Source organism: Gymnogyps californianus, chromosome 15 (assembly GCF_018139145.2).
Source record: "Gymnogyps californianus isolate 813 chromosome 15, ASM1813914v2, whole genome shotgun sequence".
Taxonomy (NCBI): Eukaryota; Metazoa; Chordata; class Aves; order Accipitriformes; family Cathartidae; genus Gymnogyps; species Gymnogyps californianus.
This window is the reverse complement of record NC_059485.1, coordinates 1,680,466-1,706,542: the sequence shown is the minus strand read 5'-3', so window position 1 is coordinate 1,706,542 and position 26,077 is coordinate 1,680,466. Positions and strand designations below refer to the sequence as shown.

The window sequence follows — 26,077 nt, the reverse complement described above, 5'->3', positions numbered from 1 at the left end:
AGAAATATACATTCAGGAGTATTTATTGGCTAGGGCTGCAAGTCAAGTTTATTGCTGTCGAGGGTATAACTCCATGACTAGTAACTCTGGCTGCAGCTAAGTGCATGTATACGCAGTACCTTAGCTGGGACAGTGAAGGAACCCTGTGAGTGTTGCTATAGTTTGTACAAATACATGCTGCGATGAGAACTACGATTGCTTGAAAGCTGTCAGGGGTGCCCACCACGCACATGGGCCCTCGCGGAGGTGTTTGGCTTTTCAAGAAACAACTTGTGGGTTCCAGAGCTGCTCTCCGTACTTCAAGTGAAGGAAAGAAGTAGGGCAGTTGTCTTATCCTGTTTCTGCTCCTCTTTGATTAGAAGAAGCACTTGGTAAGTCACACGCATCAAGTCACACTCACACGCACGCAGAGCAAGCTTGGTGAGAAACAGGGCACTTGGGAACAAACATCCTGACGCTTCGCTTGGGGAGCATCCTTGTTCCACCCGCCCGCTCACCTCCCGTTAGCTTATTAAAGGCTGTTCCGAGCAGTCGGGTCCCTGCTCGCCACTGCCTCCGTCTCTCCTTCCTGCACTCAACTCCTATTAACAACTTCTTTTAAATGAGCACACTCAAGCTGTGGGGCTGGGCTGAGAACTGAACTGTGGATTTTGAACTGAACCTGTCGGCTCTTGAAGATGCAAGAGATTTCCAAGACCTGCTTGGTTCATTTTACTCACTGAACGTTCCCGCGTGGCCCTCGGGGCGGCTGGATCTACGCACGTTGCTCCACTGCAGCGGGAAAGGGATGCACGGGTGCAGCCAGGTGCGGAGCTGGAGGTTAAAAGTGGCTGTTCTGGTGCAGTCGTGCTTAGGAGATCTCCCACGTAAGAACCCAAAAGAGCGTGAGAGCTGGTGGCCCATCCAGCAGCACATGCCAGCAAGTGCTTTCCTGTAGTAACCCTCCTTTTTCCATCTCTCTGCTGGCCAAAAAAATTCCCCCATGCTTACGCAGCAGCGTTAGAAGATGAGCAACGTGCTCTTGTCTTTGCGGGTAGTTGCTGTTTATGCGATTAAATACTTCTCCAGTGCCTCTCCTTTTGAGGCGCAGCCAAAGAGTCAGAAACTTTGGCTTGAAGGACAGAAGCAGAACAGAGTTCCCGAGTTTCACCCAGGGCCTGTGCTTATCTCACCGAACGGGATTTTGCTTTATAGCTATGTCCTTCCTAGCCCCGGGGAGGACGCACCAGAGGGGCAACGAGCTCAGCAGCTGGATGTGACTGCAGATGTGTGCCCAGTGCCATTATCAGAGCTGCAGTGCCACATCCCAGGTATCCTGGTCCAGCTCCCAGGTATCCTGGTCCAGCTCCCAGGTGCTCGTTTTACTGCCTTAGGGGTTTTTGGACAGGGCTTGCAGGCACTTGCATCAGCACTGTACCTGTCGCTGAAAAAGAGTGATGGGCATCTGTTGGAGTTGAGCCTGGCGGCTGTGCTGCTTGGATAAGTAAAAAGAACCAAAAAATACAAGGCCAATAGTTTTAAATCTCTGGCTTGAAAACCAGTTTTAGATACCAGAAGAGTTCTGGGGAAGATGGAGCTGTTTGTAAAAGGAGCAACACGTCGCTTCTATCCAGTACACAAAGCTCACCAACATCAGCGCCTGAGCCAGCACTGGGCCCCGTCCCTGGGCTCACCTGGGCTCTGTGGACCTCACTGCTGGTTCTACCGGCTCCAGGCGCCTGCTGCCACCGAGCTGGAGTCCTCCGTCTCCAGCTACTGCTGCTGAGCGCTAGGCACTTCTCGGTCATCTCCTCTTCTACCTGCCTTTCCTTCGCATTACGAAAGCTTCGTGGTTACTAGTATTAGTTTTCTCCCCTCTGCACTCTACTTCCCTCTGTGCAATCTGCTCTTTCAACAACCTCTATGGTGACCAACCACCATCACACTTGAAGTGATCTTCAAGCTACAGCCCTGTAGTTATCTCCTGCCCCCATCCTTCTGCAACCTTTCCACAGCGTCTGTCCTTCATATCAACTGAGTCTTTCAAAGGTAACTTACACCAGTCCCAAAGCCATCACAAAGAGCACCCCTGTGTCCTCCTGCGTCCTCCTTCAGTCACCCACAAGGGACCTGGGCAGGCACCTGGAGCCAAGGAAGCACGTGGACAGCTGGAATGAAATCTTCTTTAGAAGTATCTACCACAGCATGGAAGAAGTGCTGGGAGCTGGATGGGGAGGCTCAGGAGGTGATGTGATTAGCAATGGAAGTGTCTGAGAAGACCCCTCTCTCTGCCTGGAAAGGTCTCCCCTGCCAGGGGCAGGGGAAGGATGCTTCCAGGACCACCAGCATCACAGGCAAGACGCAGTCTTAACCCAAGGTACCCTCCCCTGCAGCGCTGCCTGCCTGATCTCGCTGCCTAAGGCTTCCCTTCAACTGTCTCGCATTCCCAAAGCATGGAGCAGGCTCTGGGAACACACTGCGGGGCTTCCCATACCCTGCCACGCTCCGCTCCACCTGCAGCGACTGGCCCAGAGCCAGCCCGGCCGAACCTCAGCTGGGAGGAGAGCACACGCACCACATGCACACAGACACCTAATACTTTATATACACGGGACATTCCCAGGAAGAAGCACTTAATACATCCTTTAAATAACTCTGACAATAGTATTCTGTCTCCTATCTACATGTTTCAAACACGTTACCGATGCTATGAAAATATAGCAAACATACAAAAATATATACATTTAAAAAAAAACCAAAACACCAACATATAAATTACTTACAATATACATAACGTGAAATGGTGATGACGAAGTGAACGCAGGCCCCGGGGAGGCTTCAGCCGCTGCTCAGCACCCCCCTGAGCTGCGAGCAGGGGGTGCCCTGCAGCGCAGCCCCTCTTCGGCCGGGCACGGCGAGCACAGGCCAGCTGTAGCCCAGCGCACGGTGAGTCCCGGGGAGCTGCGGGGTGGCAGGGCTGGAGGGACCCTGACAAAAGCTCCGTTAGGGCTTCACCTGCCTCCCCCAACGCCTTTGTGCTTCTCGTAGGGAAGATGCCAGGAGGTACTGGCCCGGCTGCCTCAGGCTGGGGCGTGCGGGGGGCTGCGTTCACTTCATCAGCGCTTGCTCATTTCAGTTTATGATTTAAACAAACAAAAAACCCAAATACTGCTTTTGTGATATATTATCCCGTTCTTGTTAGATCGCATGTGTCATTGTTAGCCGAGGAAAGCATTGTTTAAAGTGCTGGGCAGTACATACGAACAAGTAAACCAAAAAAATACATATACTTACGTCAATACATTCCTTGGATTAGAAAAGCCAAGCAGCCAGCAGCGCCCGCAGCCCGTGGGCCACCGCGCGGGGGGCGAGCGCTGGTGGGCAGGGGGTGGGTGGGGGACCGCAGCGAAGCCAGCACCTTGGCAACCCCACGCTCAGAGACGGCTGAAAGCAGCCCGAGGTCTCCACAGCCCTCGGGCTGAGCTGCTGCTCATTATCCCCTCCGAGCCTGGCCGGGTAGCAGGGCTGGCAGCTCGCTGCAGCTTGCAATGTCATTTGTTTTAAATATTGGATTTCTTTAAATACAAATAATAGTACCAATTTCGGGACGATAAAAGTAGCCAATACTGGAAATTAACTGATCTGGGTGTAGATATTATTTATCTATATCTATATATATTTATGCTTAAAAAAAAAAAAAAAAAGATGGGTTAAATATCTTCTTGAAACCTGTAGCTTTCCTCCACAGTGTGTCTGGTCGACAAAAATCCAAGACTCAGTTCAAACCTTCAAGGCCTGGGGCTCTGCTCTCCCCCTTTCCATCCGGCACAGCCAGCGGGGAAGGGAGGTCAGCTTTGTACCGGTCACCCTGTGCCAGTCCCCAGTAAAGTGTCCTTGTGACAGTCGCCATAGGCAGGCTGTTTGCAGATGGGGCCATTTAACAAAAGAGTCAACTTTTTAATACTGCCCTACCCTAACAAACAGGGATTTTTCCGCACGCTGACCGTACCCCACGCAGCCTTCCCCAGCTGTCCCCAAGGGAAAGGCTCGGCCTTCTCCAACCAACCCTTAATGCTGGAAACCACATCTGAGGCGGACGGTCAGGTCCGTGGAGGATGGCGGCTGTGCCAGCCACGGTGCCGGCAGCAGCCCCGCGTGCCCCGGCAGGCACGGCCGCCGCGGCGAGAGCTTTCAGAAGCGGCAGCTCCTGAGGCTCCAGGTCTGCACGGCAGGCGCAGCCCACCCTTCGCAAACCCCTTCCCAGGCGCTCTCTGCCCTCTGAGGGCATTGCTCCCCGCGATGCCCAGCACGCCGCCTGTTATTTGACAGTGGGGTGCACCCTGTTCTTGGCCCGGAGGGGCCGTTTCTTCTTCACCGCCGGAGCTACAGCGGCGTAGGGTTTGTGTGGGGGCAGCACAGAAGCCGCCACGTTGATGCCTCTGCTAGCTCGAAGGAGCCGGCTGGGCACGGAGCCCCTGCTGCCTGGCGGGGCGGCAGGAGAGTGGGGGGACAGTGGGGCGTCCCGCGGGGGCTGCGGGTCCGTGTCGGAGGAGATCTCGGGTGAGGGCCCCTGCTCTGTGCTGCCTGCACAGTACCTGCTCAGGACATCCTCCGACATCTGGGCGTACCTCCTCCGGGAGCGGCGGCTCCGAGAGCCCTCCAGCTGGTGCTCGATGCGGTACACGTCCTCCGTCACCTGGTTGACGCGGTCAAATTGGGCGAGCAGCATCTCGAAGAGGGAAAGGAGGCGCTGGATGTCAGCGTCCACTTCCAGGCTGTCCCGGGTGCTCAGCACGAGGCTCAGCCCGTCCAGCTGGCTGGAGGAGGTGGAGGCCCTGGAGCTGTCAGAGGCAGCGCTGGGAGTGGGGCCCCGAAAGGACTTGGAGTCACTGGAGTCTCGGGACGGCAGCGGCTCCATCCCTTCGAATCTCACCTTGTGCCGGAACTGGAAGAGAACAGGGGAGCAGGGGGCAGAGTTATTTCAGGAGCTGGTAAGCGGGAACGCTGTGCTGTGGCAATATGTCCTGCTCCAAACAGCCCCAGGGCTGCTCCCAGCCGTTCCTGGTGGGCCAGGCCACGGCACGGACCTGGGGAGAGATCCCAGATAAAAAACACGTGGAACTGTGGGACTGAGAACTGGCAGCAGATGCCCCTACAACGCCCCATCACTGACCCAGCTCTGGGGCCTCCAGGAATGGCCGCTGCTCCAGCCCTCACCTGCCAGAGGAACCTGACTGTGAAGAGCAGCGGGAAGTAGCCAGAGGCAAAGGAAGGCTAAGGACGGTGGACTATGATTCTCTGCAAATGTCTGCAGCCTACTGCCTGCTACCAGGCCCCTTCTCCACGGAGTCTCCCAGGCTGCACTCACCTCCTTGGCTTTGCTGAAGCCCATCCACATTTTCAGCCTGCGCACAAAGAGCTCCACCATCTCGTAGTCCTGGGGCTCGAACGCAGGGCGGTACAGCTCGAAGTGCATTTCCCGGTAGCTGTAGATAAGCACCACGGTGAACAGCCTCAGCACGATCCACACCTCCAGGATGATGTAGCTGGTGCAGAACAGGTAGTAGAGGCCTGAGGACTCGGGCAGGCAGGGGCGGAGGTTCACGCTGCCCCGCAGCATGGCAAACAGCAGCAGGAGGCTGCTGCCGACACTGCGGAAGGACTCTGAGGAGGAGGAGAAGAGCTGCAAAGGGGACATTGGAGATGTCATGAGAAGGGATCAGTGGCAAAATGTTCCCCCGACCCCCGATACTCACTACCCCATCTTACAAAGCATGAGCCCCGAGGAGCGGCCCACAAATGGGCTGTGACAGGGACAGGCCACAGACACAGCCCCTGGCCAAAGCCGCCTGGCCTGTGGCGGACAAGAGCACCCTGTGCAGCACCCAGAGGACCCACTCTGGGCTTTGCTCACAGTCGTGGCATGGTGAGGGACGTGGGGCAACACGACCCTGGGCAGCCCTTGCCGACAGCCAGCCGCTCTGCAAGGCGAGGCGGGGACAGCAGGCAGTTACCAGGAAGCCGAGCTGAGCGTAGGCCAGGATGAGGACGGCGAACGCCAGCCCTGCAGCAGTCAGCTCCTTCGCAGACTTCTGAAAGGTCTTCCCAAACACGGACCACTGCCTGACAAAACGCAGCTGCTGGGCAGCCTAGGACCAAGAGAGAGGATGGCGTTACAACACGGGCCCACCACAGAGGCTGCTGCGAGATCCTTCCAGCCCAGGGAATGGTCTTTCAAACATCTCTACAAGTCTGAGAAATGCAAACTCCGGCAGAGCAGAGGGCATCCTAGTCAACGGGCTCCTTGCAGACAAAATCATCCCATCAGCCACACTAGGCTGAATTCCCCAAGGGAATTGAGGGCGCAGAGGCTTTAGAGACCCAAAGTGCTACAGCAGAGATGCACGTGGCATCACTACCCACCACCTCTGTCCTACTACTCTGTAGTAGAGTCTGGATGTGGCAGCAGCCCCGTTGCATTTGATGAGTGCCTGGCACAGCAGGACCACAGTCTTGCAGTTGGTTTTACTTCAGGGCCCTTTGCTGCCCCTGCCACAGGACTGTGCACGGATGACAAGCTGGCACAGGAGGACCAAAGCACACATCCCTGCCCACGTGCTGCTCCCACCCAGCCCTCTCTATACCTGCACAGTCAGGAGGAAGAGGAGGGACGCAGCCAAGGTGCTGAAGACGGTGTTGAGAAAGGCCACCTGGTAGAAGTTGGTGAAACCCTTGCGGTTGTTGAGGTACTTGAGCCACTGCTGGTCGGCAAGGGTGGCTTGGCTGAGGTGCACCACCACGGTGCAAGTGGTGAGGAGGATGAAGACCCACTGGCCGTAGTTGCCCCACAGGGTGAAGTAGGCTCTGCCTTCCTTCTTGATGGACAGTGACTCAGACACCACAAAGTAGACCACAAACATCATGAGGAAGACCTGGGGGAGGAAGGGAGAGGTCGCCAGGGAAAGGAGAGGGCAAAGCCTGACTGCTGTGCTGCACCGAGGGACCCTGCAGCACCCCAGGACAGCAAAAGCCCCACGTACTAGGCTGAGTCCTGCCAGCCTCCAGCTGGAGCACACCCCGAGTCCTTCCATGCCTTCCTCGCTCCCTCAGCGCCCGGCTCCCTCCTGCCCTAGCAGTGAAGCTCCCCAAACCACGTCCAATGCACTTGTGGCAGGGTGGCAGTGCCCAGGGGAAGAGGGCTCCGCTTGCACTGAACCCTGGCCCAGGCAGGGTCTTCCAGGGACACGGCTCAGCCGGCTGATGTCCCCGCTGAGGACAGAAGAACAAAAGCCTGAAGTTTCCACAGCGACAGGCATGAGTTCAAGGAAGTAAAAAGGCTGAGACAAGACCAACAAATGCTGCCAGACAGGAGGAAGCGCCTTCCCCTCAGTGGTGCCAGGGATGTTTTCTGTGTGCTATCCAGGCCTGGAAGCGGAGTGGTGACAGGCATGGGGACAAGTGGCCTCAGGCAGGGGAGCTTTAGTCCACAGTGACCAACGCTGCCCTTCCAGGAGCTCAGGCAATGGGTCCCCAGGGCCCTCTGTGCAGTGACTGACAGGGAAGAGGAGCGCAGAGGGGAAGTAACACACTGACCATCATGAGAAGCTGCAGCGTGACACCCCCGCTGAGCCGCAGCAGCGGGAAGGGGCTGATGGTGACGGCGGCGATGGCCTGGCCGGCCCCCAGGAACTCCAGCTGGAGGGTGATGGCAGCGTGCAGGTCCACGCTGGGGTTATACTGCATCAGCTCCACAAAGACAGCCCGGCTCCTGTGGAGGGGAGAAGAGCAGCTCAGGGCACTGGGGCAACACCAGCTCTGGGCTTTGGTGCCGCTGTTTTGTAGGATCATAGATCCCCTTCCCCCGTGACAGCCCAGCAGCACCCCTTAAAAACTTGGGTGACAGCAGAACATTTCCTTCGCCCCTGCCACACTTACATGTTGTCGATCCAAGTGTGCTGCTGAAGGAAATTCAGCTGAGCCCTGCTTTCCTCTAGCGAAGCCCCCAGCTCCTGGACGTAACCGCTGCTATCGTAGAAAGAGATGTAACCCCAGTACCAGACCCTGCAGAGGAAGAGGAGCCATGGGGTGAGAGCTGAAGGACAGAGCAGCCACTGGTATGCTCTCCTATGTCGCAGGCCAGGATCAAGCGTGCAGATGCAGACCCTGACCCCTATGTTGCACATCCAAGGGTGACAGCTGCCTCATTATTTATTTCACAAGACAAATTACAGAAGTGCCTTGATCCATCGCAGTGTTCCCAACCTCAGAACAGCCCCAAGCCCTGTGGTGCCCCAGACTTCACTAAAGACGCATCCAGGAACAAACCAGAGCAGAAACCAACAGTGATTTAATGTCCACTATGCTGGTAAAGGCCAATCTCCCATAACCCACTGTAACAGAAGGCTAGTGCTGCTCTGTGGGCGGCTGGGTTACCTTGTTCTGCAGCTTGTCTCTGCCCTTGAAGCTGGAGAGTTGAACCCTCTGCCCCTGGGCCCCTGAGAACAGCACTACGCTGCTGTTCAGACAGCTTGAGGTGACATGCACATCTCCAGGGAAGCTGGGTGAGCGGCAGCTACTTGCCTCCCACCATTCACACTGCCAGTGTGGACGCGTTCAGGGAAGGCCTTCGGCATTTCTGTGTTTATCTGCCCTTTGCCAGGCTCGGGGGCTGCAGTCGGCCTCACTGAGGCCGGGAACCACCCTGGGCACCGAATCAACCGCAAAGATGCAATGCCTTTGGCAGACGGAGGAGGGGGTGTAGGTGCAGGCTGGGCAGCTCCTTACCCGGTCAGGTCGGGTGGCGAGTAGGACCACGCAGCCGTCACGTTCACAGCCGCCCTTTCCCAGCCAGCTGCGTAGTCAGCAGTAGAAAAGCTGTGCGAGTCGGTGCAGTTCCTCCTGGCAGCCGTGCCCACACCGTGGAGGACGTCCTGGGCACCACGCTGGCACTCGGCTGGAACGAGACCAACACTGTCATCCCGTGGGGAGCCCAACGCAGCCAAACAGTGCCGGGGCACACAGCTGAGCTTTCACACTTAGCATCTCCCTTCTTCCCAAGCCCCCTCCACGTCCTCAGTCGCACCTCCAGAAATCAAGTCAACCTCTCTCTTTAGTGTAAATCCCCATGATCGATTGCCCCAGTTCATCTCTACAGGGGCAGAACCAGAGGCACACTAATATACATGCCGCAGAGAAAAATCTGCCTCCGTAACCTCTGCCTTGCTTCTTTCAGCCCCAGCTGCATCCAGACCCGGCCATTTCATCCCCCCAGGAATGTCACCACCCACCCCGTGACAGCAGAGCCACGGGCCCTTGCCCACCTACCTTCCTGCAGCCTGAGCTGGCGCAGCCGGGCCGTCCCCAGCGTGGTGCTGTAGCTCTCCTGAGCCGACCGGTTGTTGTAGAGGTAAGGGAGGAAGACCTGCGACATCCAGACCCAGAACTGATCTGCCCTGCAACGGGGAAAAAGGCGTGAGAGGCAGAGCTCCTGGGGCAGCTCTGCTAGGGCAGCCTCTGCGTGTCTCACCCGTGAGCATCTGCGTTTCACCTGGAAGGGGGGACTGAGTTTTGGAGAGCTAACCTGGGCTGCTCTCCTCCCGGGTGCCTGGCTAGCAGGGAGAGGCAGCATTTCCATCCCTTCCAAGAGCTGGGCTGGGGTCAGGAAAATGTTTATTTGACATGCAAGACCTAAAGGTGATGACTGAATCCACTTGGCACCTGGATGAGGATCAGACCAGTGGGTCTGTGGCAGCGCGGTGGAAAAGAGACAATGTTAGGACCGGATTCTGCTCTTCTCCCCCGCTTTACACCACATTCACCCCAGAAACTCCACCGAGTTCACTGGAATCATTCCCGATTCATACTGCGGTGAATCAAAGTTTCCGTGACTGCGTGGCACGGACAAGTCACGTCTATGTGCACAGAAGAATCAAGGGGTCTGTGTAGTGAGAGGGGTACAAAGACGCCGTTAATCCCAGGCAGCCGTTCCGATGTCAGTCTGGACTGCTGGAGTTTGCAGCGGTGTGGAAACTCAGCTGGGAAAATTTAATCCAGTTAAACCACATGTGCAGAGCAAGGAAGGGAAGGACTCTATACGAGATGTTATTTTTGGTTCTCGTGACACTGTTTATGGCTAAACCTTACAGATGTACATTCTGGAGACAGAGCAAACTTGTGTCCCTTAGACCAGATACAGAAATATAAACATCTGTAATTCACACAGTCCCTTCCCACTGAGGAAATAATTAAAATTCAAAGAAATTAAAGCTCTCAACCTCTCCAGGTCCCTCTGTTCTCCAGGGGAGAAGCAGAACCACAGGGACAAAGAGGGACCTGCTCACTGCCATGCCGGGCTCGTGTGCGAGTGCCCAGCTCCACAGAGGCACCAGTGTTCCCCATCGAGTCGAGAACCTCTTATGGGAGCGACTGTGGAGCACGAGCCCAACAGCCAGCCCCAGCCTGCTCCCCAACTCCTCGCTGCAGCCCTGCACAGCTTCTCCGATATAAAGCAACATCTTGTTCCTCCCCATCCCCAGCTCCTTCGCAGTTACCTCTTGATGCGGAGGAATTCGTTGCTGCCCAACTGCTGCTTGATGGAGCTCTGCAGAAGGAAGGCCCTGCTGTTGCGGGAGGCGTCTCCGTAGTTGGTGAGCAGGATCACCAGCAAGAACATCATGTAGATGAGGAAATTCTGGCAAGCAGAGAGTAGAAAGGGATTGCACCCAAGCTCGGGGGGGGAGGTTGGTTCCCAATCCTGCAGCAAATCAGTGCTTTCCGCTGCCTGCTGCCCACCATGCAGCAGGATCAGGACCCAGAGCATGCTGTTCTTTCTTTTTCCATATGGGAAGCCGTTTAAAATGAAACCCAGACCACAGGCTCATAACAATATTCTTTGTTCAAAGGGGCCAGCCCGGCACCACATGTTTCAGTTGATATGCATTGCACAACCTCCCTGTACGAGCTCCTATACACTGGCAGCTCGGCTTATACGATAGTTACGGTGGTTTCCATTCTTTAAAGGGAAATCACTCAGTTAAAAATAACTTGACTCCACTAAAGCAGCTGTGTATTCCCAGCACAAGCGTGGAGGATTAGTACTGAATGAGCTACGAAGAGATTGAAACTTCTGCTCCTAGGTAGGGAGTTATGTGTTTCACAAGACTACACTAATGAATTTTCTTGTGCAAGTTGGTGTCTACTCCACGCTGCAAACCTTGCCGTAACCTCAAACACCTGAGTTACGGAGCCAAACACACCACCCGCTCCAAATCAAGGAGGTACAGCCCCCCCATTACGGTTCTCCTTTCCAGCCACCTCAGATCTCAGAGCTTGACAGAGAAGATGAATGTCACTGCCAGTCTTTTACAGATGGGGAAACTGAGGCAGAAACTGGAGACATGCACCTACTAGCTCAGGAGATCACAGCTGGATTGGGAGGACCCACACAAGGATGTATCGCAGCTCCCGGAGCCAGCACTCTGCCTCTGCCCTAGGCACCACAGGCATCAGGAGATGTCTTACCTTCAGCATCCTGTGTAGCAGTTTGACCTTCCTGGCCTCCTCCTTGGCCTGGAAAAGGGCAAACCCCTGTGGGGGTCGGACTTTGCTGATCTTCTCAGAAACATGCTCAACAAACGGATGCTCCACCAAGGTATCGTCTTCTCTGGGTGCAAGCGCTTGGCAACCAGTGAGAAATAGAGGGCTTCCAGCAGAACCTGGGGAGACAAGCAGTGTCGTGAGCCTGCAGAGAGAGCTGTGGCACCAGAACCGCCGCGGGCAGCTGGGCCTTTCAGCACAGACAGCGAGCACGGCCCAGCTGCTGAGCACTCCCTCGGAGCAGCCAGACAACCTCTAAAACAAATTGCCACCAGCCCTGCCCTCTCCTGCTGCTGCTGGTGTGCACATCCTTCCCCTCCCGCAGGGATACGAAGATGGGGGAGAGTAGTCAATCCACGCAGCGTCCAGCATGACTTGATTAGTATCTGGACAAGATGTTAATTACAGCTAATACATACACATGTATAGATATGTGCTTGTGTACTCATGTTATCCTTACCTTCAGGGGCTCCCAGACCAAGAAGGATGCCAGAAAGCTGAATATCCCTGAGATGAGCCACATGAGGGCAACGCTGGAGGAAAAGCCCACCCCGATCCACACAGAGACCCCCGTGGAGGTGGCGAAGAGGAGGAGACTGATACCATGAGCCAGATAGGAGCACCAGGGTGGCAGCAAGCGCTTCCTGAACGTTTGGTCTGCAACTGGAAGGAGGAGGGAAAACAAGCGTAAATGTTACTGCAAAATGGTCCCAATGGGCACAGGAAAGGCTGAGCCCACCACTCATCCCAGCAGAGAGCTCGCCACCAGTCCTGGGTGGGTTTGGAGGGATTATCCCAAACATCTCCCACTAAGCAGCAACACGGACAGCACACTGAAACACAGCCAGCCTCACAAGAGCAGCCTCCCATCTGCAGATGACAGGGTGGGCAGGAGAAGGAGATGGGATCCTGATTTGGGTAGTGGGATGGGTTCCCTACTTTCTCTCAGAGCCCCAGGACATCGGGCATGCCCAGCCTGGCTGGAGGTGCTGCCGTCAAACCCATGAAAAGCCACGCAGATTTGTTGCTCTGGCTGCCTTCAGCCTGCCAAGCCACCCTGCCCCAGGGCTCGCTCGGCACAGCTTCCTTTCACCCACCCATGCAAATCAATGCCGGCACAAAGATACTACAACCACGCATCAACCAAGACGAAATGATGGATTTTAACGGACCCAAGGGGATCGCTGCTGTGTCCAATTTTCCACGCTGCAGCCTGCCCCAGGGAGGCTGTGCCTCGGGAAGCCAAGAGTTCATGCTAAGAGAACTGATGCTGAGCTTCTCCACAGGGCACCCGGGCACTTATCACCCCCAGCCCTTGCGGGGCCTGACAGCCTGCTCCCCGCCTTGTGCGAGCCCAGCTGGCCGGCCAGCGTGTTGCATGACTCAGTAGGAAAGCGTCTCTTCTCTTCTCTTCTTTGCTTTGTTTGTTGATTTGAACTTTCCTCGGCATTTGACTCCCTTTCCCCTCTGGTTATGTACAGAGACTCTCACTCTCTCTTGCTGGATGGATGAAGGGCCTGATGGCTGCAGAGGGGTGCAGAGAGCAGAATAACTGGGGAAGCAGCGAGCAGAGCTTCCCTAGGGTGCACGGTAGGGACTGTCACAGCACAAGTGGTGGCCCAGTGCTAACTGAGATTCAGGCTCCAAGCGAAGCTGGCAGGAAACAGCAAATACATCCCAAGCAGGGGAGCAGCCTTTCCTAAGGCTCCTTTTCTATTTACCCGCCTGTGCCTCCCAAGTGCTGCTGTGTGCGACGGCCCCTCTTCCTGCACGTACCCACCCTCCCTGCCCTGATGCTGGCACAGCCCTGCAGCCCTGGTACCTGTCCATGTCGACTTGGCTGATCTGCTCACTTCCCTGGGAGGACCTGCCATGCTCTGGCCTTTGTCGTTCAGCTTCTGCATCATGACAGTTTCCACCTTCTCCCCGAACACGCTGGACCTGCCAAGGCGAAGGGGTGATATTGGTGAGCCATGCCGCTGCAGGCTCTGCGGTAAGCGGGCTGGCACCGAGGTGGGCTGAACTCCAGTGCTAACACCAGTGCAGCGGCCCCAGACCAGTTAGAAGCACTTCCTTCTAGAGCGGCAGGCCCAGGCTGCCGAGGCACGCAGACACTCCGCTCCGCATCTCGTGGAGGAGGGCTGAAAGTCTTTCCCCTCCCTTGATCTGCCGCTTTGCAGTGGCTACCCAGCGGGGAGCTGCCAGCCCGGCTGGGTGGTGGTCAGGGTCCCAAAGCAGGGGGCTCTGGGCACGATAACACAACAGAGATTCAACCCTCCTGCTCCCTCCTGTCAGTGCCATGAAGCAAACTCGTGTCCCGGCACTTTGTCAACAGTCCACAAAGCTCTGGAGAAACATCTTCAGCTGGGGCTTTAAGGGGATATTCCAATGGCTTCTGGAAGGGTGGCAGTGCCCTCCTGGAGCTCTGGCTGTGGGAGCTGTAGGAATCATAGCCAGCAAGAACCTAGTGACTTGTGACAAGGCTGTCCCAGGCATTTGCAATGCCTCAAAACCCCGCTCAGCTCAGTTCACTGTGGCTGGGCGCAGCTGGCACAATACCAGCCGCTGCAGAGCTGGGTGGGAGAGCAAGGGACAGGAGGCACTGGCTCAGTGGGGGACTCTGCTCCTCGAATACTTACAGGCCTGAGATCAGATCTGTTTCAGCCCTCATGTACGGCCCTAGGTCCTGGGAGTGGGAGATGCCGCTAGCTCCATCTGCCAGGATCTGCCGGATCAGATCTTCATCTGGGGAAAGAGTGCAAACAGCATTAGCAGGAGCACAGCACCCAGCACCGCACCGGGGGACGGTTCTGCACCGCTCGGGCTCAGCCACGTTTGTGGAACTGGGGAGGAGGAGGGCCAGGGTGAGGTCCTTCTCCATGGGACAGCCCTCCCCTCCTCCCTGTTTTCTAGCTTCTGTCTATCCCCAGCTTGGCTGCAGAGCCTGGCATGAAACTGCTGGTATAGGAGGCCAAGTTCTTCTCCTTCTCCAGCCATTTACAGAGGTTCAGAGACACACTGTGGCTTTGCAACCAGTGAAGAAGCGCTGGTTGCTTGCAACATTCAGATCCCATGGGAACACATCTCTCCTTGCTCCCAGTCTGCCGGCAGTGTGGTGACCACTCACTTCAGGCTGATCCACATCAGGATTTCTGCTTTCCCAGGATGAAACCCCCATTAGGAAAATACAACCCTCCTCCTCTGCCCTTCGAATTGAAGCCAGTGGTGATGGTGGCAGGCTCTGCTATTCTGCCTTCTCCGGAGCTGAGCCAGGGCTCCCAGGGACCAGATTGCTCCTCCTGCACTTCCCTGGGGCATTCAAACCCTGGCACAGAGCAATGCTACTCACACACCCACCTGAGGCAGAGAAATATCGAGGCTGTCCCTGGTGAACACCCAGCGACAAGCTGTCCTCCTCAGTTGCCAATGGGGCTTCGAGCCCAAGGTGGCGGCTGGCCCGGCCTCTCTTCAGCTTCTGGATGGTGTTGCCCATGATGGAAGGGTCGCTGAGGAGGTCTGGCCAGCTGAGCAGGGCCTCGCTGGAGGGCCACCGCACAAGGCTGTGGGAAAACAGAGCAGTGGGTGCAATCAGGTACGCGTGGGGAATGGGAAGCATGAGAAAAGCAACTGTGCTAGTGCGTAGGACTGTCTAGAAGGGAAACAGCTGTGGGAGCACAACCCCAGCCTGCCAAAGCAGAAAACTACACTAAACTCCTACTTGCTCCATCCCTAGAAACCTACTTACCTTTTGGAGTCCTCCAAGAACAGATCTGTTTTGGTTTGCTCAGAGAAGGCCTGTGGAAGAAGCAGAGGCATTTCAGGCACATGACATTGGTTAAAACAGCCGGTTGTTAACATCAGGGGACATTGGAAACCTGGAGCCTGAGCTGCTATTAGCCCTGGGTCCACACCTCCAGGAGCCTGCTCTCCTCCAGAGATAACACCCAGGCACACTGGGAAGATCCATGCTCACAGACACAGAGCAGTAGCTGGAGACAGCTTGTGCTCAGTACCTGGGACTGGCCCGGGCAGAGATGCAGGTAAGAGATGAAGGGCTGGGGCTCTCCCACATCACCGGCATTTGCCAGAGGCACTTGAGTGCATTAGTTCTTGCACTGACAGCTGTGGATGGACACTGTGTCTGTGCAAGAGAGCACACAGACCCGTGCAGCCTGTCCAGCTTTCGGGTGGGAAGCAGGTTACCTCTGCCCGGAGCCCGGGGAAGGTGGGGAAGGAGCTGTCGAGGATTGAGGAGTCCAGGTAGTTGTCGATCTCCAAGGATTGCTGGTCTGAGTGAGTCAGGGTGTGGTTGATGGAGACCTGCAGCAGACAGGAAGGCTTAAGCAGAAAAGCAAGGGGTGGAGGTGACAACCTCACGGTGGCTCAGAACCCTGCTGCTCAGTGGATCCCGTCAGCTCACTGCTCTGCTGCGGAGCTCCACGCTCGTGCAGGCAGGGCTGGGGGATCCCAGGCTGAGAACAGGCACATGCATGTCCTCCACTGCCACCCAGGCACCTTGGGCACTTGTACCCACGTGTACCACAGCCCAGCGCCATCAGCCTGTCCCAAGTACAAGTTCCCAGGAAGCCACATGAGCTTGCAACCTCCTGCAAAGCAGGGAGTGCTTACAGGAACAAGAAATATCAGACACATTTGCTGCTTATCAGTCACTGAGCAGCTGGCTGCAGTACTTAATGGGGCTGCTAATTGTGTCTAACTAGTCATTAAATCCCCAGCTAATCCTTTCACAGCTGCCTAACCACAGCTCTGCTCAGACAGCTGAATTTGTACCCAGGGTAGGCATTTCTTTAGCAATGCTCCACTGAGCATCTCTCAAGGTCCTACCAATGCAGCAAAGGGTCATACCTTTAAACAGCATTTGGGTACCTATCACATACCGAAATCAAGAGGGAGTAAGTGCCTAAACAGCTTTTAAAATCTGCCCTTTTGATCTCTGTCTGGACATTGTCAGAATCCAGGCAGTGATCCGTCCCTCTAAGGTCAGGGGCTGCTCCCAGCTCAGAGGGAGGCAGAGACTTGCTAAGGGCAAGGGTCTGGCCATGGTGCAGGGCAGCACAGAGGCACAACTGGGAAAGTGCAGAGACCAGCTGGGGAAGAGATGTACCACAAAGGGCAGAATCTAGCCTCAGATGAGCAAACCTGGTGGCATCACACCCATCTGGGCAGCGTGCAACTGCTTCTCCTCATTACCTTGCCACGAGCCATCCGGAAGAGAAATAAAATGACCAGGTAGAGAGGGTAGACCACCACGCTGGAGACCAGACCAACAGCCACCGTGTCCACATTAACAGGGATCAGGTTGGAAACGGCCCCATTGCTGGAGAGAAGCAAGAGAGATCAGAGACCGGTGTCAGCAGGAGCACTTAGGGTTGCCAGCTAAGCAAGGAGCGAGACAAAACTGCACAATCTGGCATTTCAGATGTGCAGAGAAAGAAATGAGCATGGGCTGGGCTAACAGATGACACAGCAGAACGAGGTAAGGGGGAAAGCTGATCAGGTTGTCCTTGATCATCCATCCTCCATGTCCTGGTTCCAGATTCTTTGGAACAGGAAGGGCAGACTCAAGGCCACAAGCAAGGCACCTATTCCCAGCAGACATAAGGTCTGTCCTGCCCTATGTAATGGGAAGTGCAGGAGGGGCCCTGAGAGGTAAGGGACTGGCCACAGCACCAAGGGACACAGCGCACCTGAGGTGTACGTTCCCCACCACGCCGTACCACACAGCATTGGCACAGAGGAAGAGGAAGATGAGGAGGGAGCAGCAGGTGGCTCTCTGGACACGGGTGAAGCGGCTGCGAGGCGGGCGGTCCCACATGGACAGCCAGACGTGCTTCTCAAAGAAACCTCGCTGCAACTCTGCTATGAAGATCCGGGAGAAGCTCCTCAGCTCCGTCTCACCTGAGCACAAGAAGAGAGAGACTCTCAGGGCCAGCTGCGCCGCAGAGGGCACCCGGCTGGGCCTGCCGCGGTCCCTCCTTGCCGACTGATACTCAGGGAAGCACCCACACTGCATCTACATGGTGCCTCCTGCACAGCTGGGTCCTCGCCGTGCCTCGTCCTCCAGCACAAAGGACCCAGCAGAGCACTCGGCTGCGCAAGGCATCAATGCAGTGGGGAAGAGCCAGTGTGCAGGCTCTGTGGTCTCCCTGCAGTCTCTTGCTGTGGGCCCTTCCTCAACGCAATGAGAACTGCCATGCTGCCCAGCCATCCCAGCCCCACGCCCCATGGGCTGAGCACTCACTGGCAGCATAAACCTCCTTCTCCACCATGCCATCGTTCTCTTCGCTCTCCACCGACAGCCAGTCATTCACCAGGAAGAAGTAGCTCTTGCTGCTCTGCAGGTCCCGGACTATGACGTGCTGCAGGTACCAAGAGGGGCTGAGTCCTAAAAGTTAAGAGATGAAGAAATGTGTTTCATGGCAAACATTCCCTGCATGGACCTGCAAAGCCAAGAGGGCAACACAAGAGCCCCTCAGTGGGACAGCAGCAGTTCAGTTACCCTGTGACACTACATTCATCGGTGGGAATTGCACAGTGCCCAAGAGAAAGGCTTGGCATAGCCAGGTCACCTCCTAGGCCGTACGGACATTTACAGACACTGCCACAGCACACTGCATCGTATGTGTACGGGATTACAGCTGACCACTCTGCAGACTTCCTCGTGATGGAGACTCCACGTCCCACTCCCAGCAATGTTCTGCCAAGCCAGTGGGTCACCACGGTCTCCCATCAGGGTTAGTCCAGACTGTAGGCCCAGGTACCAGGCAGAGCAGAGCCTGATTCTGACCTGGGATGTGTGATGGCTGCCTCAGGCCCGCACACCCGCTCACTCCTCACCTTTATTGTCGTGCCAAATGCGGATGCGCCAGATGCTCCCCAGACTCCGCTCCGTTGCGATCTGAAACACGTCGAGGCTGTTGCGGTGGAAAGCGTTTTCTCCATCCAGATGTCTGTGACCACTTTTATTGTCGACACCGTATAGGGCGATCCCCACGTGGGCCGTGGTACCTGGCAGAGTTAAGGGGGCTCAGTTAGGGAAGTCCACCCAAGGTGGAGCTGTTCCCCAGCCCTGCCTTCCTGCCCGTGACCTGGTACCAGATGCACTGGCCCTTCAGAGGGGCTACCTGGAGACTCGGGAGGAAGGAATGTGCTCAACAGCCATCCCACACCCAGCGATAGTGTTACACACAGCCTGGAGGGCAGCTGCTCAGATTGGCCTGCTGCATGGACCTTGGAACGCTCATGGTTTTCCTCTTTGGAGGGGACCGAATCTGACATTCCTTGCCTTGCTAACACCCTAATGGGAGGAGATGTTTATTCTGGATGTTTTTTCCACCAAGTAGTTGAAAGACTCGACTTCTCTCCGGTACCAGTTGCCAGATGCTCCTTGGTCCACCTGCTGAACCTGGATGGTCCTTGGGGTGGCTTCAGGAGAAAGCTGCTGCCAGTGAAACCAGGACACACATCCCAACTGCCTGGATTTCCAAGTCCAGGATGATGTTTCTGGCAGCTCTAGCTACAAACCCAGCCCCGGATCAGAAAGCCAAGCTTTCTGCCTTCATGCTGCTGGGAAAGATTCAGACGGCAGAACAAAGTGCTGGATGCTGGAGGACAGCAAAGTGGTCCATCTAAAGGGCCGACAGGGCCTGGATGCTTCTGCAGGAGAGGGTCAGAAGCGAGGAACAATCACTGCCTCTTGGCTGTTCCTGCAACCACAGCCCAGCCAGGGAAAGCAGGGTGAGGGTATTTCTATACCGGGCGGTTCCTTCCAGCAGCAGTTGCTTGTCCCACCCCAACAGCAAGTGGTGGGACAGCATGCTCTTCTCCACAGCTCTTGACCTGCCCCATCATCACACAAGAAAAACTGTGAACGCTGTGGGAAGCCCTGAACTGACTGTCTGCTCAGTGCTGCTCCAAACACCAGCTCAGCTCTGGGCCCTGCAGGGGAACATCTGGGGCATGATGTGCTGAGGTGAGATCCCAGGGGAACTACACAGATGTCACCCTAGGAATCAAGCACAGGAGTAGACTATGGGCTAACCTGAGCCTCTGCCCCAGCCGGTTTTCACCAGGATCTCGTATTTGTACAGCCCGTTCTTCCCGCAGAAGGGAATCACCCCAACTCGGTTAATGTCAATCATGTCCAGCTTGTGCACGATCAGTGCAGCCACTGAGTAGGTCACAAAGCAGACGGCACATGTCAGCAGAACGATGTAGTTGAGACCTGGGCCTGGAGCCTAGAAGAAAGGAAATATGTTGAAAGGCACTCTCCTTCCCCAAGAGGATCCCCCCCATTCCCCAGGAGTCATGCTGCTTCCTTCCTGGCTATTATCATCGTTCACAGACACGATACCACATGCAAATAGAGACCTCTCCCTGCACAGACCGTGCGGAGCGTACCGCAGCAGCCGGCTGAAGCTGCTGTAGCAGCTGCCGAGAGCTCTCTGCTCCCACTTACGTCACACCGACCGAGCTCGGAAGAGCCCGAACGCCCCTGGGAGGCAGGGAGCAGCTGGCAGGTGCAAGCTCGCTGGGCTAAAACAGCGCTGGGTGACAGCAGGGAGGAGCGCTTGGCATCTCGCTAAGAGGCGAACACACTGCGAGGTGTCCAGAATAGAGAATAAAGCCATCTGCAAAGGTCTGTTTTTAGCAGCAGCAGCCAAGATTCGTGATCAGAGGACACAGCCCCTCTGTGAGCTGTGCCCATCTGCAGCTCCCAAAGGCTCTCAGGTACTTGTGCTGGTCTGCCAGCCGGGCACAGGTCAGCCACGACCCAGCTTGAACGGGAAGCGGATGGGAGCCCGAGGCTTTCCTCTCGGTGACAACAATCTGCTCAGCGTGTGGCAACGCTGCACAGCCTCTGCTTTGTTTTACTCACAGGAAAGATGAACTGGACAGAGTTTGGGGGGACAAACAGACTGGCCCCAAAGGCGGTGAGGTGCTGAGTTAAGCACACAGCCTGGTCTGGCCTGGTCTCTTCCAGCGGGATGATGCCTTCTGTCTTCCAGCGTTTCTCCTGCTCGCTGAAGTACTGGCAGAGGGAGGTGTACAGCCCCAGAGTCACCTCCACCGGGGACCAGCTGAAATGGTTTGTGATGTTGAAGTAGTATTTCTGAATGGTGTCATCAGTTCTGGAGAAGGCAAAGACAGCAAGGAGACATTATTAACCCGCTTGCTGAAGGGACACAAACCCCGTTCTGATGGATGTGTGCCCATGGAAAGCACCCTGCTGCAGGGACAGGTGAGCATGCACACGATGAGGAGCAAAAGCCCAGTGAACGTGGTGCAATTTACACCGCCCTTTGGCTGTGCAGAAACTCTGGGGTTCCACAGACCACTTTAATTCTTTATCTTTGTATTACTTCAGCGCCTGGAGCACTATATTGCACATCCTCTTCTCTGTGCTGGCAGCCTTGCACAGCTCTCCCACCCCCCCTTCCCTGTGTCCCACTGACCCACACGACACCTCCATAGAAACTCGATGATTCTTGGCTGCGAGCAGATTTGCTCTTTAGGATGATTAATCCCTCTCTGAGCATCCTGTTACCAAAAGCCATGGAAGCTGTGTCAACTTATACAACAGTGGCTCCACTCTTGCCCCACCTATTCCCAAGCCGCCTATCTTTTCTTCTCAGATAATGCCTAGGAATGGCTCATAAATAACACGAGGCATGAACACACGCGCTCCCGGGCAAGGCAGCAAGGCAGCAACTGAAGTTACAAGAATGACTGCTCTGATAAAAAGAAGAGAGCTTTGCTGCAAAACCCAACAGCACAACAGCAGTGTTTAATAAGCCCCGGCACGCTCCAAGCAGCAGACAAGCAGGGTGGACGGGAGCCCATGAGGGAACCTGCGGTCTCCTCCAGTCACACGTTGGGAAGATGAGCTCTGAGGATAGAGGTGCTTTTCTGAAGGCTGCACTGCAGATCAGGAACTAGGCTAACGTGTGGTGCTTTGCTCTGGGAAATGGTTTCATGAGCTGCATGAAGCAAGCCCTGAATCTGCAAAGGTCAGTGTGAGTCCCTTGGGGAAAGAGTCCTGGTAAAGACGGGCAGCTCTGGGATCGCTAGTGCACAGAGGATGAAAGCCCGGACAAGCAGCAGTCAAACAGACTACAGCAGGTATCAGACAAGTCAGCAGAGAAAAGGGCAGCGGGGGGAGACTCATCAGCAGGAGAGGCTCTGGGTGAGGGTCACGATACTCACAGGGAACGGGATTTACAGCTCTGAAAAGGGGAACCCTCCCTCACCTGGATCAGAAAAGCAAATCACAGAGCACTGAGCTGCCTTTGCACCAGTGGCAGAAGATGTCTGGGAAGGAGGGAGTGCCAGGGTAGAAGAGGTGCCAATGCTGGGGCGTAGGAATGGCAGCTTGCAGCTCCCTGCCCAGGAGAGCTGTCTGCTCCGAGGACAGAAGAGCACTGTGGATAGCTACGACGGCACCAGCCCTGCAAAGCAGCCTGGTATAAACCATGCCAAGGCCCTGAGCATCCCCCACATACATCCACGGGACAGCCTGTGGGTGACAGGGATTACAAGGGAGGCTTCTCTTACCTGGGTGAGGTGAAGAAGGTGTAGAGCTTGTGGTCACTTCCAGCCAGGGCATCCAGGCCGATTTTCTTAGAGGCACTGCAGTTATGCTCATTGGGCTCTGGTTCGTGATGGAGGTAAGCCATGATGAATGGCTCAGGCTCGCTTGCAATGTAGTGATCTGCATGGGAGGGGGAGAAAAAACAGAAAGTACTTTATAAACACCAGGGAGAGCTCGACCACAAGCCTGCTGCCAGCAGTGGATGTTCAGGGAGGAATATCAGGAATGCAGAAAGTCACGAGAGATGCTTTTCCAGATTGCACTCTCTCAGTCTGCAGTTCAGAGGATCCCTGAGCAAGAGACTCTGGATACCATTGTACCTGACCAAGAGAGGGACTGGACAAACTCCCTCCAGTGCTGCTATGGCTCAACAGAAGGGCTGGGAAAAGCAAAAGGCTTCTCAGTGCCAGAATCCACAAGCAAGGATTACACTGGGGACTGGATAATGCCCGTGACAGCCAGAACCTCAGCCATGCAGTGTGGAACTTGCTGGCTACACCTGACATCCCCTCCCACACCAGTTATCTCTTAACATAGCTCTCCTTTGCTGCAACACCCAGCCCTCCTCTCCCACGGGAAGAAATAGCAAAGAGCATAAAGAGTTGGCTCTGTCTGCGCTACCGTTCAGGACTCTGTAAGTGAGCTGGAAGTGCAGTCCTGCTTCTCTGTTGTTGCTCTCCATAGTCACAATTAGGTTCACAGATGTTCTTGCCTCGATGACCTCAGTGCCAGCAGAGAGATTGTCAGCGTCTGTGTTGTTTGACACCATGACGGTGATGGCTTTCTCTGAGTCCAGGCTCCCAATGGGGATCTGCACCCCGTTGTGTGTCTGAAACTCCATGGAGGCGACCTTCGTGGACACGGTGTAGTTGCTGATGTAACCAAAAGGGAAAGGATTGGAGTCCACCTGGAACATGACTTGAATGACATCCGTCAGGTTGGAAAGGGTGGTGTTGAATGCCTGGGGGATGGAGAACTGGCAGTTTGGTGTGTTTTCGTAGCAAAGCAAGTTAAAGGGATCAGACCGCTTGCCTGTGGCCTTAATTTCTCCTCCCACCAGCTCAAGGGGCTCTTCATTCAGCACTCGAGACTTCATGAGGATGCGCATCAGGCTGGAAGACAGGTTGTAGGCTTTGGGAGCTAGCAGCAAATTGTGGGAATCAGCAAGCAGCTCCTGGGGCTTGGATTCTTGTGAAACCGTATTGACAAGGTGAATTAGGTCACCTGCCAGGAGAGAAATAAAGGTGCAAACAGAGGAAGTGGTAAATAGCCTAGATAACCGCTACAGTCTAGATAACATCTGACACCTTCCCAAAACAATCAGACAAGTCTTTCCTTACTGTCTTCCCACTGTAACTCTACACTGTGCACATGACCTTCTGCACTGGAAGTATTCAGTAGCCCATAGCTAAAAATAGAGCTGTCAGCAATTCCTGCAGTCTCTCGGCTAATCTACAAAATTTGGTGGAGAATACTTAATCACAACAGGCTTCATTTTCCTCCTGTATAGTGACTAGAACGGCAGATTGGGAAATAGGGAAGGAATGGATAAAGCAAACATATGTTACTAAGTTTTTGCACTATAAAGTGGAGAACATTCGGAAGTGCATGACAAGGAGTGCAAAGAATGTGTCTCTGCTTCCTCCCAGGGTAACCAGGTGGGAATTTCCACACAGTGTTCACGGGTGCCCCAGTGAAGTTTGGCACCCTCCCCAGATTGCAACCAGGAAGGCAAGCATCTGGAAGCCATAGCTGTTACTCACTGTTTACTAAAAAGAGAATCCCCTGGAGTATTAGTGAGTTTATTAACAACTGTCATATTTAAATGTCCGCAGAGGCAGCTGCCAAAGCCAGGACAACCGTGGGAAAGTACAGGGAGAAGAAAGTACTGTGGTGCCACACTCCAAATGTTAGACGCAATTTTCCTAACAGCTTGAAAAGGCCAAACGCCTAATGGTACAGGAGAAAGCCCGCCAAGCTTCCCTCAGCCTCCTTCTGCCCAGCACCCTGCGCAGGGGGACCTGTGCCCTCAGCGGTGCCTGGTCAACTGTCACCCGTTCCCGCATGAACAACACTGACCTGTGATGTTGAGGATGTTGTCGGCGATGCCAGTTGGCGTCACAGTGCCCTGAGTCGTTTCCCCTTGCAGAATGGTCATCATGGTCTCCAGCTTGTTCAAGGTCCTTGTCAGGCATGACTTGCAAACCAGCTCCTTGCTCACCACCTGCAAAGGGAAACACAGTTCGATTCCGTAGGAACACTCCCAGGGAAAGACGAAGGCAGCTGTAGGCAAGTTCAGCTGGCTCGGTCCTGCAAAGACCTGAGCACATTTGTTCAAACACCGTTTGCACTCTGAAAGTCACTCCTGCTCTTTCCAGCCCCAGGGAGGTGACTGCAGAGACCATGGCTGCTCTGCTCACACTGAGAGATGCCAAGAAGTTGGCGGTGTCTCCAAGACTCTTCCACCTCCCTCCCCTCACGTTACAATCTGCCAGCGTACAGGCAGGCATGCCAGGAGTCTGACGGAGGATGCATCAGGGTTGGAAAGAGCAATAAGGGGCTGCATATTCAAGTTCCCTGGAGTTCACTTGTAAGGACCAAGCACGTCTCCTGCTGTTGCATCTCATGAGCACCCCTTTGGGGCCACACACTACTCCTACAGAAATCAACCAGAAGGAGCTGGGTAGGATTCCTGCATCCACTCCGCTATCTTCAATGGAAGCAAGATTTAGCCCTTACTGAATCCATTTCAGTGTCCAAATACTCCTGAAAGCTGTGGGAGGGATCCTGCCACTCAGGCATGATGGATGTCCTCCCTCTGCTCCCAGATGTGTCCAAGAAACAGAATGTTCTAGCCATGGCCTGGAGCTCCCCACACTCTCGAGGGCTGGATGGGAGGGACTGAGGCAACACATGGAAGCTGTTACCACAACCCTGTTCCTAGCTCTTATTCATCTTTTTTCTTTTAATCATCATGGGATTCAGATGTGATTCACCGTATGTTTTGGTGAAGAATCAAATTAGCATCTACAGGTCTAGAATTCCCCCTTTTCTGCTTTTATTTGTAAGCGATGAGAAGCGAGGACGTACTATGTAAACTGGAGTCCACAAGGCACAGTCAGATATCAAGGATGTGGGGAAGAAAAAGGGTTACGGGGAGGAACCACCCAAGGGGAGCTACTGCTTAGGAAGGAGAATCGACTAAGAAGACTGAGATTCTTTTTTTCCCCTCCAGGAGAAATTCATTCTGATTTTTCCTCTCCTCTGTAGGTAAAATCAAAAAAGCATCAGCACTGATTGACACTTCTGCAGGAAAGGAAATGTGTGAACTCCACGCTAGTCTCAACCACTTGGGAAATTCTAGATTGCTGTTTTTCTAAGCTTTTCATTCCAATCCAGAGCACAAACTAATCCTGGAACGTCAGCTTTTCCCGTGGAACAAAAATTCTATTTCTAGACCTAAGCTTCCACAGTAGGATCAAGTCGCAGGGCAAGAGCACGTGGGAGAGACTGAAACAAACCAAACCAGCATCGGAATGGGATGTGCCGAACCCCAAATCCCCGAACAAACATGAACAGAAAGAAGTGATTTTTGAGGCTTACAGACTTTGAAGCAGAGAAAGGAGCAGCAGAATAGGGACTCTGTGGGTGGGATGCAGTAGTCTGTCCATCATCTCAATGACAGCCTGTTCCCGCTGAGCGAGGTGGCTGACCTGGCTGGGGAGGCGATGCGCAGCCAAGGCCAGGGTACCTGACTCCAGTCCCGAAAGCAAAGATTTGGGAGGGCGGAGAGGGAGAGCATGCCAGAGCCGACTGGCTGAGCACCAAACCCCAAGCACATTATATAACTGGGCTCTCTTCCCTTTGCCCATCTGACAAAACACATAAAGC

The 26,077-nt window shown here is 54.9% G+C and overlaps 1 protein-coding gene across 1 annotated transcript in view; it reads right to left on the bottom strand.

Moving 5' to 3' along the window:
- Window positions 1-3,694: 3,694 nt before the first annotated feature.
- PKD1 (polycystin 1, transient receptor potential channel interacting) overlaps window positions 3,695-26,077 on the bottom strand; it is a 95,628-nt gene continuing 73,245 nt past the window's right edge. The window contains 26 exon segments of the mRNA XM_050905724.1: window positions 3,695-4,924; window positions 5,348-5,662; window positions 5,994-6,128; window positions 6,624-6,911; window positions 7,573-7,747; window positions 7,915-8,040; window positions 8,764-8,932; window positions 9,304-9,431; window positions 10,530-10,669; window positions 11,500-11,642; window positions 11,645-11,693; window positions 12,035-12,237; window positions 13,397-13,515; window positions 14,214-14,319; window positions 14,932-15,134; window positions 15,320-15,369; window positions 15,778-15,894; window positions 16,786-16,912; window positions 17,283-17,493; window positions 17,837-17,980; window positions 18,433-18,603; window positions 19,637-19,832; window positions 20,474-20,726; window positions 22,150-22,306; window positions 22,808-23,410; window positions 24,266-24,410. Of these exon segments, the coding sequence (XP_050761681.1) occupies window positions 4,298-4,924; window positions 5,348-5,662; window positions 5,994-6,128; window positions 6,624-6,911; window positions 7,573-7,747; window positions 7,915-8,040; window positions 8,764-8,932; window positions 9,304-9,431; window positions 10,530-10,669; window positions 11,500-11,642; window positions 11,645-11,693; window positions 12,035-12,237; window positions 13,397-13,515; window positions 14,214-14,319; window positions 14,932-15,134; window positions 15,320-15,369; window positions 15,778-15,894; window positions 16,786-16,912; window positions 17,283-17,493; window positions 17,837-17,980; window positions 18,433-18,603; window positions 19,637-19,832; window positions 20,474-20,726; window positions 22,150-22,306; window positions 22,808-23,410; window positions 24,266-24,410 (5,100 nt within the window). The 3' untranslated portion in view covers window positions 3,695-4,297.